At 32.2% G+C, this 16,653-nt stretch overlaps 1 protein-coding gene across 1 annotated transcript; it reads left to right on the forward strand.

Annotated features, from left to right (window-relative positions):
• Positions 1-577: 577 nt before the first annotated feature.
• LOC124357833 (40S ribosomal protein S16) lies at positions 578-16,346 on the forward strand. The gene is made up of 5 exons (XM_046809900.1): positions 578-728; positions 837-881; positions 8,589-8,720; positions 11,375-11,489; positions 16,155-16,346. The coding sequence occupies exons 1-5, from the start codon at positions 711-713 to the stop codon at positions 16,298-16,300; spliced, it is 456 nt and encodes a 151-aa protein (XP_046665856.1). The 5' UTR covers positions 578-710; the 3' UTR covers positions 16,301-16,346.
• The last annotated feature ends 307 nt before the right edge of the window (positions 16,347-16,653 follow it).

Consider the following 16,653-nt stretch of genomic DNA (forward strand, 5'->3'; position numbering starts at 1 on the left):
AAAAATGTTTTAATTTATTTTCCTTCCAGAAAATTTTGGATTTTTTTAAAAGGGCGGATTTTTTAAAATTCATAAATTTTTTATTAGTTAACAAAAAATGATAAAAAAGTTTAAGTGCACTAACAAGTTACTCTTGCATACATCTTTTGAAAGTATATAACAAAAATAATGAATATAAAATAGCCTCGTGTATAAACAGTTTTTTGTAGTTTTCCGAAAAAAAACGGGTTTTAGAAAATCCGCCCTTTTAAAAACACTGATTAATTTATATTGTAAACTCAGCATGACTGCAATATTATATTTGGAATTAGGAGAAGCCGTAGAATTAGTGTAGATATTGCCGTATTCCTTTGTAATATTTGCCACTAACTGTGATTCACTATCACATTTTTACGTCAATAATATATGTTTGAGAAACATTTGGACAAAAATATAGTTTTTAATACTTGTTAATTTATTTAATTAAGTATTATAATTTACTGATGTTTTTAGGATTTAATCCACTTGCTAAAATTATGTTACAATTTAAATTGGTTTTTATATAATATGTTTTATTTCAAACTGTTATTTACTGCTTATATTCTGAGTGTGGATGGTCTACTTTTTGATTTTTTTGGTCCCTCTCCGCATTTCCGCTTTTCATCTGTCTATCTGTCCTGTAAAGTTCCTTCAAGCGTTTTAGTCCACGAGGTTAGCTTTGATCTTCCGAGATGCAGAAAGCAACTAAGGTATTTATACTAAATGTTACGGATTCTTAGTGCCTCAATCGAAATAATCAAATTATTAATTATGCCTGCATTTTAGTCTTTTCTTTTACGGTATTATTTCTGTTTCAGACGACCAAAGAGGCTATTCAGAGCGTCCAGGTTTTCGGGCGGAAGGTGAGTTGGATTACATATATTCATATTACTCTTAGATAATTCAGAATCACAGTTTTTTAAAATTGCGTTATGTATTTTTAACGAATCTATTGCTTGCTCAAAGACTTCATCATACACTTTCTTGAGAAATAGATAGAGTGACTATTTGACTATATTCTGTGCCATAGGTAGGGATTATTGACAGGGTATGAGGTTGATTTCAAAAAGGGAGCCTTTCTCATGTGTGTTCGTTTTTTGCTGCAATTTAAACCCTAGAACTGGCGGTCATTTCATCCTGTAGTGGCGGGCTGTTTTGGAGCTTCGCGCAAGGTTTTTTTAAAAAAAATTATTACAAATATAAAATAAAAGCAATATAAATAAGAGTATATATTTTTGTGTTCAGAATTAAACGTAGAATTGCACTATATTGTAAAATTAACCATCAAAAATTTTCTAATAAACACTTTTTTTAATCAAATATAAAATTTACGAAAAATATTTCTTAAATTTAGGGGGGACCATACCTAGCAAATGAAGTTATAGTGAGAAATATTTATAAGTGAGATAGCCATTCTGTGTCAAATTTTATCTAGTTTCAGAAAAACATAAACATTATACACATTTATGAAAGCATCATAAAGCTATAGAACAAAAAGCAGCGATGCGTATAAATTCTGAAAATCGGGTGTACACGTAAAACTTTGGTAAAACAAGTTTTTCAAATACATTTATCTATGAATACATGTTATTTTGCATATTTTATTACTTAGAATAAAATAGAATATACAGTAGTAATGAAATAATTACCATAAATTATTTTTTTGAAAAGTAAAAAAAGTTAAATTTTGCCATTATTCAAAAATTTTGCGAAAAATTTTCATTCAGCAAAATATAAAATAGTTTCTAAAGCTTGTACTATATCAAAATTTATAAATTTATGGTTTATAAGTAATATGAAATATTATGTAGTTAGAAAACTATAAATATAACTAAAGATATTAAAAAAATAGAGAATAACCCAAACAGTTATTATATATAACCAAAGAAATTACAGGAAATATATATTTTATTGTGAAAACTATCTATTTACCAAAAATAAATAGTTAATTCAGAGCTAAAAGAGTGCTATAAATAACGTTTAGTAAGTGAAAACAATAACAAACTATGTGTCAAGTCATTTTGCCATAGCCTACACAAAGCCGGTAATTTCTCAAACATATTTCAGTAAATAGAAATTGATTTATTCTAAAATATATATTTTTACACTACTACGACATCAAACAACACACTACACATTAAATACGACACTAAAACACGCGTAAAACTATTTAAACTTACAAATATCCACAGCTCGGGTACAGAACGGCAGCGGCAATATGGCGGTCACAACAAACGGCGTCGCATTTTCTTTTACGTTCAAAATAACAAGCTTGCTACGTCATAACCATAATACAAAGAGGAATAAAACTCATCTGTTCCTTAGCATTTTTCTTCCCGAATCCAATGGTGCAAAAATTATATCGATACGTTACCGGAGTATATTATAAAAAGTAATTATAGGAGGGAATGTTTGATCGACAAAATTTTGACGGTTAACACCACAAAAGCGGCATTAACCGACATAATTTATGTCGATTAACAGTTCTAGGGTTAAGAAGCCACCAACACAATCCAGTTGGGAAGGCTTTAATAAGTGGCCTACACTCATTATTTTATTGTTATTATCGAACAATTGGATAAGTTAACACATTCACTGCTAAGCATTTGAGTATTAGCGAAACCCCGGTGCTAATTTTTTAAATTTGTTTAATTAGAAGCTTGCAGAAGTGACATAAAAGCATAAAAGATTATGTTTGACCTATATTTACATTTTTTTTTGACATCATACTGCGGGACCGATGGGTCCCGTCAGCATGGACCAATCAATGCCCATTGAACCTGAAAATGACATTTATTACAAGAACTATTGTATTATTTAGGGGTGTACACGTAACCTTATGACTGTTGATGGTAGTAAAGACAATAAATTAGGCATTATGTTCCCAAGACTCCTAAAATTATGTACTGTGTTGCGGGACCGATGGGTCCCGTTGTCCTGGCAGCAGGTCTTCCTTGATTTATACATGATTTCACACTCAAAAACAAGATAATTTTCACTGTAAGGCACTGATAGTATATCATTTTATTATTTACAACCATCCCCTCCCTTCTTTGTAGTTTTTAACACGTCTTATTTACAATATGTACATCATACCAAACACTTTTTGTTATTGTGCATCTTATTGTCATGGCACTTGTTATATAATCACGAATCATTGGTAATGTATTACAAACTACCTCGGGGTCTCTAGATGTCCCAGCCATTGTTTATTTCGCTAACAACAATCACGAAATAATAGCAAACACAGCACTAGATGAAAACAACTATAGTTAGCTGAACCGAGAAACTATGCACACTAGAACAAAGAACGAAACCGGCCCAACACGCTCACGCTATCAGAAAGGACCTCTTTGCAGTGCTGCCTAAACAGTGCCGAGAGCAAAACAACAATGCCCAGCGGGACCGATAGGTCCCGCGCGCACCCGTGAATGGTGCCGAGACGATCGGGCGGGACCAAACGGTCCCGCTTAGCACTGAATGTGTTAAGAAACTTCGATATTGTATAATAATCGTACGTAACAGTAGTTATAATAGGGGCTACATTAACAACAAGGATAGTACATTACAAGTTTAATAATATAATCTTATCAATGATAATATTACAAAATAACAAAACAAACTATAGCCTACATATTAGAAAAACTTTACAATAAATACAGTTTGCTCGGATAGCAGTGAGCAACAGCTTTTGTGAAATGGAGGAAAGATTCACCCCATGGGTAATTAGGAGCCAAATCCACATGATAGAAATATCTCAGAATTTCCTCATTATGCTTGCATGTTTTAAAAATCTCCAACAATTGCTATCCAACAATTATTTCTTGTTTTTTATTGCTTACATTAAAATTACTGTAACCAAGTTGAAATCATATGTTTAAAAACTGTAATATTGAATTATTCATTCGGATAGAAACAATCAATCCATTTGATAATAAAAATCGAATAAAGAGTGTAGGCCGTTTATTAAAGGCTACCCATCCAGTCATTGATATTTCATGATTATCTAAACTTTTGAAACCAAAATGCTAAACTGAATCATGTTATAGGTATTTCAAAATACAGTAGGCTATAGTTTAGCTGCTTTAAGGCTGCAGTATATTAAGCGGCCACCTACACAATCAAATCATTATTATCGATTATAAATATCAATACCATTGAATAGATACTCATAATTAATCAATGCCAGCAGTTCTTATTTAATTTATGTACCAAGTAGGCTAGTGACGTCATTACCATCTGTTAGCCTAGTATTTAATTTACTTCATGGTGATGATCATACAATTGTCTCAAAATGTAATTTTTAAAATTGAACAATATTTTATATGATCATACAATTGTCTCAAAATGTAATTTTTAAAATTGAACAATATTTTATATGGTTACAAAATATTAAACTTGCTTATGTAAATCCAAAGTGTCTGAAACTAGAATTAAAGGTGGAAATAAAACAGTGTTTTGTTGCAAGAAATCCAGAACAAACACAACATGCCAAAAAATGCATTTGAGAAGATTTTTTCAACATTCTAAATTTGGTATTTTGAATTGATTGAAAATCGTGAACAATTTTAGTTGAACTCAAGCAAACTGTGACTTTTTAATTAATTAATGTAGATTTTACGACATCAGTACCTGCAGAAATACCATTTCAAATTGGCTCAAGTAATCATTAGTACTACTACATTGCTCAAACATAGTATATATAGATAAAGTTTAGTTAGGCCTATTTTATATAATTTGAAACATACATCTCTTTTACCCACAGAAGTATAGCTTCACTAATCTTAATACGATTTTAAAACCCTATAGTGTAATTTTGTGTAACATTATTGCTCCAAAATAATTCAAAGTAAAATTCTGTTAGAATTTGATTAATGGTGACAAGTAGAATGACAATGTTCACGTATTATTTGTTTCACAAGGAGTTTATTACACACGTTTATCCTTAAAAATAGTAAAATGTTAAATAGTAAAAATAGTTTTGTTTGTAAACTAAATATTGATAGCATTATAAAGTTTTTATATTTCTGTTAATCTATTAATTGTTAATATTTAAATCAGGAGAACTATATTATTGTTATTTAAAATATCCATTACGCAATTTGGTCTGACATTTTGTTTTCAGGATTTTTAGACGGTCATGAATATCGATGATTCGATTGTAATTGAGTTGTGTTGGTGTTCGCTTATTATACTGCAGCCCTGTTTTTATATCTACAAAAGTAATAATTTAATGATAAATAAAATCATATCTAGGTTATGTGTGATTATAAAATGTTGCTTTAGTGTAATAAGTGGCCACCATGACAATCAAATCAACTATCGATTAGAAGTATGTTAACTACCTAATATAAAATCATTTGACCTATAGATATGCATAATTAATGTGTGCCAGCTGTTAGTATTTTACATAACAACAATATTGTTTAAAATTAAATCAATTTGAATGAAGCAAAATCATAATTACGTCAGCAAGAACTAAGGCATTGAACATGCACTTATTGTGTCAAAATATATTTTAAAACATTAAACAATGTTTCAAATTGCAACAAGATTATGGATCTTGTTTCTTTAACCCTCCGGCTGGCGTGCATTTGAGCCTTGACTGGCACACTGTTTTGAAGCTTCGTGCAGAGTTTTTAATTTTTTATCCTGTACAATTAATTATTGGAGAAAACACAAAATTGTTATACATCAAATTACTCTGCAGAATATGTTGTACAATATAAACATAATTATAATTTGACTTACCTGAATAATGGTGGATGTTAGATGGTCAGAACTCAATACTTTTTTTTTTCAAAAAACACTTTTTTATATTACTTACTCTTACTCTGACTCCCATGGCCATGAATACTTTAATGGCCTAATTTTTTATATTAGGCCATTAAAAAAAAACTCAAAATTAATTTTATTTAAAAATCTAAAATATGCATAATGTTCACTTACTTATGCACAAAAAGAAAATACATAGTTATAAACACTTTAATTTACAAATAAAATTACAATTGAAAAAAACAAGACGATATACAAGCACTGACAGTTGCCGAGTCGTGTCACGCAGAAGTAGTCGGGAGCTTTTAGCGGCCAGTAAAAGAACAAATATTCATATATATATATATATATATATATATATAAAAGTGAATACATTATTAGAAGGTTTGGGATCTTGTGATTAAAGTGATATAACTTTTATGCGATTCGAGCGGTAATTATCGAAACTATGCCGTAATTAGTAGACGATGTTTAATGAGTTGTATATTACGACTCTGCCAGTTCACGGCGGGAAAAAATGAGTCGTAATTTACGACGTTGCCAGCCGGAGGGTTAAAGTCAATGTATCTAGTTTATAATGAGGAGATGAGAACTAGAATTAAAGGTAGAAATCACGTAGTGTTTTCTTGCTAAGATACTCAAAACAAACACATCACTCTAAATTTGATTTAATGAGCATATTAACAGGTTGCACTATAATGAGCATCCAACACTCGAATCATCGATATTCATAAGTAAAGAATCTCAATATAACTACTTCCACAAAATTACAGTACACATATCTCAAATTTCAGTATAAAAAGTAATGAATAAAAACTGTCTAGGCTATGTGTATTTATAAAATATAACGAACATAACAGTATAATTTTCTAATTTAACTTTTCTGAAGGATAAATGTGTTTGACACAATTAAAACATGTAAATAACCATTGTACTTGCTGCCATTACAGATAGGCAGTATTAGTGTCTGTAACTGGACTTTCAGTGGCAACCTGTTACCGAGATACTGTTATTTTAGTAACATCTGGGCTGGCTTGGTGTTCTTATAACAATTTTCTGGTCTTAGGTTACTCAGTAACCAGTAACAGCCGAAGCCATTTTGTGCAAGCAATGAGGCTAGGAATGGAAATATTAAACTATGCGATGTTAGATGTTATGTATCATAAGTAGGTTTAGATTAGGTTATTGTGAATATGTTAATAGTAGTACTAAAGTTAAAGATAACCTTTACAAGCTCACGTGATCTGAACTTGAATTTGGGTACTATCTCGAGGGATGTTTTTTTTTATCTGGCTAGAAATGCATGTGTACCTGACAAATTACGTCAGATACAACACCCTGGAACATGATCTGAAGTGAGAAAAATACTGATCAGAAGTGTTCGTAGTCAACAGTGCAAACTTCGGTGCTTCAGTTTTTCTTATGTAGCCATGCTTGTGGCTACATAAGAAAACGTCCCTCGAGAAAGTACCCAAACTCATGTTCTTAACACATGAGCATTAGTAACGGTTATCTTTAATTTTTTATATTTTTAATTCTATGTATGTATAGCCTACTAACAAATAGTAGATAAGAATTTTGTAATACCCAATAATTGTGTTATATAGTAAAAATTTGAATTAACTGTTCATAACTGTATCAGTGTATCTTACACTTTAGTGAGTTAGTTAGATTTTTGTATACTAACATGATACCATGGTAACAGGTTACTGGAACGTAATACCTCAAAATTTTAATTTGTAATAGGTTATTGACAAACAATAGTATTTCCCACATCTAGTGGCCATTACTCAAATACCATACACTTGATTGCTTGAATTAGTTCAGAACTATAATGTCGAACTGAATTATGTCAGAGAAGCTATTTTCATTTGTCAAAGAAATATACTCATTTTAAATTATAGAAAATAATAAAACTTTATTTATACTAAGTTTGAGTTGCATAGTTCTTACAATACTAACAGGGTAAACATGTCTGACGACATTTAAATTGTTCTAGTCATGATTCAATATTATTGATGGGCACTTTAGTGTTATCCAGAGGCCACTATTTTTAACAGTTTGTTACCAGTGACATACATGTACAGAAACTAGATTATTAGTAAGAACAGACTTTATTTTACTTACTGTGAAAATTGAATCTAATTATGATGGTTGGTTTTTTTTTTGTTTCCTGCCTACCGATAGGAGTGAAAATTAAATGTAATTAGGCCTATAATAATTGTTTTCCGCCCCATTTTTTTAGTGATGTTAGTTCTATCTGCTCCATGATTTAAGTGCTTACTAATGTGGCTTAAAACATAAATATCAGTGTTAAGAGTCGATACAACAAGTGCTTCGGTTTTGGAAACTGTAAAAAACTGATTAAATAATTTACAAATTTTATAAATATATGAAGAAACAGTATCCTGGAGTGTTAGGCTATATGCACATCACACTGACATATGCAAAAGTGCCAGTAGACTACTGGCTGCACCTGCCGTTCTGCTCCTCTTAACCCCCCCCCCCCCCCCGGCCCACACTTCCTCTCAAACTACACACCCCTCCATGTGTGAACAATTTCATGTCTAAAATATATATTGGTACAACAATACATTAAGCATTTCACTCACAGATTTAACATTGTAATTAATTGTAAATTAAGTGCAAAACTTGTACTGTCTAAAAAAAAACTGGTTGAAGCTGATTTTGAATTACTAGAAAACCTATCAGTTTAATAAACAAGTTAATTTATCTAGAATAATAATTATTTACAATGATAGTACAATCATCAATCTGATATTTTGTGTTTATAGAAAAGTGCCACTGCTGTAGCTTACTGCAAGCGAGGCAAGGGAAACCTGAGGGTCAATGGCAGACCTCTGGAGATGGTGGAACCCCGAGTGCTCCAGTATAAACTGCAAGAGCCTATCCTGCTACTGGGCAAGGTATAGTATTTTTCTGTAGCCTACTAGACCTATCCAGTTCTGGATCCTATGTAATACATTACTTTTCTTACAATCTTTTAATATTGTTAAAAGGCTAATACAATTATGGTTAATCTAAAAGTTCTAGGATTGAATTTTTATACACTTATTCACTCAACATAAAAATTTGTCTCCTTCAAAATACTCCCGTTGGGAAGCTACACACTTTTGCTACTGGCGTTTCCACTGACCAAAGATGCCAGAAAACTTCTTTTGTAATGGTGTTTAGCAGCTCCGATTCAGTCAAAGAAAACTGTAAGCATGACCTTCACATTTGATTTGACATGATGAGCTTTCTTGGGTTTTGGAGAGACCCAATTGTTGCAGATGTTTCTTTGTTCTTGTATTTTTTATGTGATGATTGGGCTTTTGTTTCCACATCAAAACCAAAAACCCTTATCTCGTCTCTGTAATTACATGTTTCAAGAAGCTCTCGTTTTCATTTGCATTTTCAAGAAGTTCTTCAGAAACATGGATTCGGTGTTTGTGGTCTTGGATCAACAGTTTTGGAACAAATTTTGTCGCAACACAACGCATTTGAAGTTTTTCAATTAAAATTTCTTGACATAAACCAAATGAAATGTTACATTCTTTTGCCATTTCACGGATTTTTAGTTGACGGTGAGAGCGTTCACTTTAGCAACAATGTCATCGTTGATCGATGTTGAAGGGCATCTGGAATGACATTGTCTTCTGTGGATGTTCGACAATCTTTAAACATCTTGTACCACTGATGACAACATGATTGTCTTAGACACTCTTCACCAAAAGCATCTTGTAACGTCAAAATTATTTTAGTTTCACACAAACACGTTGTTTTTCATTAATATTCATTGTCATTAACAAAAAAATAGCCAAAATCCATAAAACTAACTTCAAACCTTTTCAGTGACGTTATGAGTGATCTGAAACAACAGCTGTGTTAATTATACTACATAAAAAGTCCTGTAACTTTATGATCACCCCTCGCATTTAAAGAAAAATATTTCAATGCAAAATTACTTTGTCTAACCAAGATCAGATGCAACCACAACAGTTGCATTTATGCATTATTTTATTTAACTCTTTTAACTTAGGAGAAATATGAATGCATCTTAAAACTGCCGAACTCATTGTGAAAGTTGTGAAAATTTGAAGTCTAAACTTACTAACGTATTGAGATGTTTTTATTTTTTGAAAAAAATTTGTAGAGAACAAGTTTTAAGAACGGTTTATTTCTCATTAGTTAATAGTAGATTGGAATATGGTTTAATTTGTTGGGGTGGGAATTATGAATCAGATATCAAACCGATTTTTCTTTTGCAAAAGTTTTTTTTAAGATTAATGACAGGAAAGGTTAAGACAGAAGCTTCGTATCCTCTATTCGTAACTAGTAAAATTCTTCCTCTGAAGCATTTGTTTGTTTTCAAGGTCCTAAAGCTGTTTTATGTAAGAAGTGGGAATTTACACACAAAAAAATAGTAGTTATATCTCTAAATTAAGAAATGAACCTGTATTTACTGTGCCCAAGCCTAATTTAACTTTTTTTCAAAAAGGTTACATCTTTTTAGGACCCAAAATTTACAACGTTTTGCCAAGTGTAATAATAAATTGTAATAATTCTAAATCATTTTCAAAAAAATTAAAAACGTGGTTATTGTCTTTTGAAAGTGTTGATTTTCTAGTAAATATAAATAGTTTGATAATTAATTTTAGGTTTATTGTTGGTTTTAAGTCTGTACAAACGTTAAGTCTATATGGAAGATATAATAACTGGATATGGTTATAATTTATATTTATGGCATTTTATGTACTGAATTAGCTTTAGACTTTGAAAATTATAAAATGTGTTTTTTATTCAAATTTGTTTTGTTAAAGCTTAGTTTAAATGGGAAGATTGATCGTATTTGAATTTATTTGTTAATTTCATTTGCTTGAGTGTTGTTTTCTTTTTTTTCTAAGAAAGTTGGAGCCTCTACACAGGCAGTTCCTTGCCTTTTGAGGTCCTATTTTGTTTTCTTGAATTTTGTTTATTGATGTACCTTAGCTGTATTAATATAAAAAAAAGACATGTTCATATTTCTTTAACAAAAAGTTACATTGTTTTATTTTTATTTTCATGTCAATTGTGTCTACAATTAAGGAGCAATGTTTGTGTTTGTGCTTAAGGTATAAATGATGTTTATATAATTTTACTATTGTACATATTTTCAAGAAAATAAATATTTTTTCTATCTATCTTCTATCTATCTAAGTCTCAGAACCACTAATTTTTAATGTCTTTGATCATTCTCTCATAATTTTGGAAAACAAGTTTGAATTTGATTTACTTCTTGTATACAGGGTACAAATTGTTAGTTTTCACAGTTTTTTCATTTGTTTTCATTACTTCATAAAAATTGTTTGCAAATCTAACCTTTTAACCAAGGTTACCAAAAAAGTACTCTTTTTTAAAAATATGTTACAATTATTGATAATTTTCAGCACATTTCCAATTTTAAAAATTGTTTTAGTCCATTTGGTTTAGCAGCATACACCTCATGTCTGATGTCCTGAATAGTAAAAACTTAAAAAGTTAAGTATGGCTCCTTATTACTCCTCAGACAGATGATGATTTTGTTGGTTATGGTTGACAGGAGCGTTTCTCTGGTGTGGACATCAGGGTGAGAGTGAACGGTGGAGGTCACGTAGCCCAGATCTACGCCATCAGGCAGGCCGTGTCCAAGGCCCTCGTCTCATATTACCAGAAGTGTAAGTTTTTTTCATGTTTACAAACTTTGGTTACGGTCAATAACTAAGTATAGGCAGATATCCTCATTAGGAAATATCAGGTCTAATCCATTACACTAAGGTAAGTACGACAAAAATATTCTGTACTATTAGCAGGGGAAAAACAAATTTTTAATTGGTTCTAAGTATATAATTGTAAAAACTATTGTAAACTTAATTAAGCTATTTCACTTTAACCCTCCAAGCTCTACTATCGCACTGTGCAATATGTTCGGACTACATTAAAGTGCTACTATCGCACTGTGTGATATGTTCGTTTTTTTTTTTAATTACCGTAAAACGGTTTATTTAATTATTCCGTAATTTTCATAGTACAACGTAGGAGAGATTTCTCTACGCACTGGCTCTATTTTGTAAGCCTTTGAGTAGAATGAAAAATAACAGTCAGCTGATTTTGTCAGCTGTGGCTGCGATCAGCTGGAGATGGTGCCCACAACCTGGTGCGACTGAATGGTGTGAAACTTCTTGTGCGTTGTATGTTCTACTTCTCAAAATCAAACTTGTAGTCAGTACTGGTGCCCTGGATGTAATTGTGGCGTTCAACCTGGTTGCTACAGTGCCTTAGAACATTCTAGGTGGCCCGTAGTGAGAGGCAGAAGAAAGAGGGTAGCGCAGCAATCAGTATCTGACTCTGACTAAGATTCTTTTGTCAAATGTAAATATGTATATATATATGTGTATATAAACAAAAGGACCATAATAAGATTCTCTTTACTATTCATAATTATTATAACAGACATTTAGCTTTTTGGGGTTATATGTACATCCAAACCAATATTTTTGAGAAGTGTTTACTTTGAATGTGTCCATTGTGTGCGGAACATTTTTTTAGTTTTTATATTTTGTGTGTGTAGTTTTTGTTCATAAGGCTTTGAAGTGACATTTTTATTGTTCACAATGAAATTTGAAACAATTTGTATATTTTGAAATATTTATAACCATCTTTTAAAAACTCATTTACAACCTCACCATCTAAAAAAACAAAAAGAAAAAAAAATTATCTACTACTCATCAAGACTTTTTTAGCGAAAAGTGGTAACTGTTTTGAATTAACTTTATTTCTTAAAGCATGTTTTTCTGAAAAGAATGATATATATATATATATATTACACATGATCTTTGAATGTATATTTGTATCTAAAAAGTGGCTTTTAAGAAACCATGTATTTTGCTTCAAAACAGCCCAGCACTTTAAAGTGATTTAATTACCACTTGGAGGGTTAAGTAAATTTATAATAGTGTTGTAAACTTTGGTTTGCCTTGGATTGCACATTAATTATTCCTTTTTTTGTTTCTTTATAATAAATTAATAAAATATTTACAATTAAAGGCAGCAAAGCTGTAACTCTTATTATTATCAGTAGGTTTGGATCACCCATCCGAAGGTATAATCAGAAAAGAGTTGTGGACACAACTAGATAAATTTGGCATCCCGAGAAAATTAATAAATTTAGTTAAGATGAGTGTCACAGAGTCAAGAGGCTCAGTAAGAATTAATGGTCGGGACTGTGTACCTTTTGGGATAAACTCAGGAGTCAGGCAAGGAGATGGTCTTTCTCCAATCTTATTTAATATTGCCATAGAAGAAGCACTTCAGAGTGTAGCAGAGAGGGATTTAGGGGTGGAAGTTGGAGCTAAACTAAACATCCTAGCTTTTGCAGATGATGTTGTCATATTTGCAGAAAATGTAGATGATTTGAGGTCACTAACTAGACTATTTATGAGTGAGGCAGAGAAAGTGGGGTTGAAGACGAATGATGCAAAAACTAAATATATGCACTTTAAAAGGAATCAAAATCAAAGAGGAGGACCCCTACAAATTGATGGGCATGTTTTCGAACAAGTGGAGAACTTTAAGTACCTTGGGGTCACAATATCAAATAAAAACACAGATGAACCAGAGATACAAAATAGGATAAACTCAGCAAATAGATGTGTATATGCATGCAATAGGATACTTTCAACCAAATCTCTCTCTCACAAAACTAAAACTAGAATATACAAAACAATTATATGTCCAGTGCTTTTGTACGGATCCAAAACGTGGAGGCTAAATAAGAAGGTTGAGAAAAAGCTTCTAGTTTTCGAGAATAGAATTTTACGTAAAATTTATGGGCCATCATATGAACAAGGGGTATGGAGAAGAAAACATAACAGAGAAATCAGGGAGCTCTATAATAGTACGGATGTAATAGGAGAAATAAAGTGCAGAAGACTCCGTTGGGCAGGCCATGTTTTGAGAAGAGAAGAGGAATGCAAACTGAGGAGGGTAATGTACGGTAACCCAGAAGGAAGACGACCCCGTGGGAGACCGAAAGTGAGATGGTGGAACCAGGTGAAGGCTGATATGGAGAAGGTGGGCGCTTCAGAGGAAGATGCAGAGGACCGTTCAAGATGGAGGAGCTTTGTTGGTGCGGCTAAATATCACCTCCGATATAAATGGCCCTGGGAGTAAGTAAGGTTTGGATCAAGAATCTTAAATTGAAATATTTCTTAGGTTACTACTAAATAATGGTCTTGTACGACGAAACCAATGGTATCTAAATATGACTTTGGACCAATGTATCCCAGATGGCAAGCAATTGTAATGTTTTCTTAAATTATGTTAAATTTGAATTTACATTTCTTAAGTTATTGTAGGACAAAAAATATAAAACCTGAATCAAAATTTTTTGTATATTTGTATATGGTTTATAATGGTCATTGTCAAATTAATGGGTTTTCATCACCCGAGTTAGCCATTTGTATAATTAACATAATATAAAACTAAAATGAATTTACTGCAAACACAGATAAATCACTATTTCAAAGAAATAAACTCCTATTAGTCGCAATGTTACTCAGAAACTAAGTTTCTGTAGGAATAAAGTTGGTTCGATAACAGGAAGCGTTAAGAGCAATGAATGAAGCGGAGCTGTTGTTTTACTTTCAGTTAACATTCATTACAAGTACAATTCATAACAAAAACTTAAAAGATTTCCTATTATACGTATATTCAGCAAATTTTACTGCACAATATTTAATTGTTGGCTGAATGCTGGCTTCGTAACCCATTGCGGATCGTATTGTTTTGGGGCGCGGGTACGAATTAATTTACGGTCAGCGGCTAACGAACAGCAATGGTGCGCCACATCGTATCGCTCGATATTGTATACTAGAAAATTCAGCTGTGAAGGTATTCGTTCAGATGGGACATGGGCCTGCTGGGGTATTCGTGATGTAGGAACGATAACACGCGAGCAAGGTTCCGCGGTGGCAGGGATAATGTCTGAATCATAGTCTAAATAAAGGGGCTCGGGCGAAGCGATTACAACATCCGGGCTATTGTCTAGACTAAACTAACGTCTGCGTGGTTTAGTTCTTTGTCACTAATCTCAAAAATATTATAATAACAACTGAGGAAAACACCCAGTCAGAAGCACTAAAAAGCAGAGAGTAAACTCACATGAATGATTTTTTAGCTTCGACATACAACTGCGATCTGTAGGATATTTATAAAACTTTTGAAAACTCTAAACGTAAATCGTTGTTAAACACTCTTAGTTGACAAGTGAAGACGATCGCCCGATCTATCAGACATTAATAGAACATTTGGAGGTAAACTTAAAAGCAGACCGCTTTTGTGATCTGAGCTCGTCATCGTGCCGTTAGGCCCGGCTGCTGCGTGACGAGCCCAGCTCGTCAGTGATCCGCAATGGGTTAACTTAGTAGGCAGTCGACAACACTTAACTTTAACACCGGTATTCCAAGCAAACACATACCAAGCATTAGTATTCTTCACAAAATTGTTCAAAGACACAAATTATGTTTATAAAACATGTCACAGTAATAATAATAATGATAAAATTATTTAATACCATAAAGTATTCACAATTATTTACATCCCATAAGTGTTATCAGTCAGGATCGTCAGTGGTTGGTCACGAATATTATTCTCATTGTCTGTAAAACATTTAGCCTTATGCCCAATCCACTTTAATCAGGTAATAAATTCATTGTTATTGCAATTATTTTACTGTTACTGTACACTAAAAATAACTAATAGTATAACTAAAAATCAAAACGCAGCTAAGAATTAACAATGGAAAAGACGGAAATACTTTCACTAGGCATGATAAAAACAGGCAATGAATTAAAGCTGGCAACACGCAGAGCAATTCATAATAAATAAGGAATCAATCAACTACCAGCTCATCATGCTTGAGATCTGGGTACTCGATCGACTCCTATAATAAGTCAATGTTTTAATGTAGTAAACTTTATGTGAATATATTTTATTATGCCTAAATGTATAACTGGGGGTAATCTATATTTTCATTAAAATTAAACTTTCTGTTTTGTCAATACTACAAATAAACGGAAAGCAATCCTGTGCCATTTCAAGGACATATTGCATAATGATGATGTCAGTAGCAGTTTTGTAACAAGCAAGCAAAGATGTGTGAACTATTAAGAATCCTGAATTGATAAACATCTAATTCACGAGTAACAACCAGGAATGATACTCAGTGCCAAGTTCTTCAGTGTTCCTTATCAGTATAGGACATTTTAGTCTTATCAATTGATATTTGGATAGTTGTATAACACTTACAAGTCCTCCACCTCATGATTCATATTGTGTTACAGATGTAGATGAAGCCTCCAAGAAAGAGATCAAGGACATCCTGATCCAATACGACAGGACTCTGTTAGTCGCTGATCCCAGACGTTGCGAGCCAAAGAAGTTTGGAGGTCCAGGCGCCAGGGCAAGATACCAGAAGTCATACCGTTAATGTTCTTCTTTTATTTTTATCAATAAAAATGGTTTGGTAAAATCCATTACACTTTTTTAATCTCGAATTCCCATTTATTCCCTTGATTTATTCAACATAACTCATCGTATATAACTTAGCTACTCAATGTAGTATGAGAAGAAATTATCAGATTAGGTGATCGGACAATTACAAACCACCTTACAGTCTGTTTACAGTGGTGTAGAATTATTTTGATTGCTATGAAACTGACCAAAACAGTAAAAAGGATTGATACAAATTTGTTAATACGACTAGTGGACTGTATCTCCAAACTGCGTTTCCTTGGTTAAAATACAGTCGTTACTTTTGTAAACTTAGCAGGACAGTTGAAT

This window comes from Homalodisca vitripennis, chromosome 3 (genome assembly GCF_021130785.1).
Source record: "Homalodisca vitripennis isolate AUS2020 chromosome 3, UT_GWSS_2.1, whole genome shotgun sequence".
Taxonomy (NCBI): Eukaryota; Metazoa; Arthropoda; class Insecta; order Hemiptera; family Cicadellidae; genus Homalodisca; species Homalodisca vitripennis.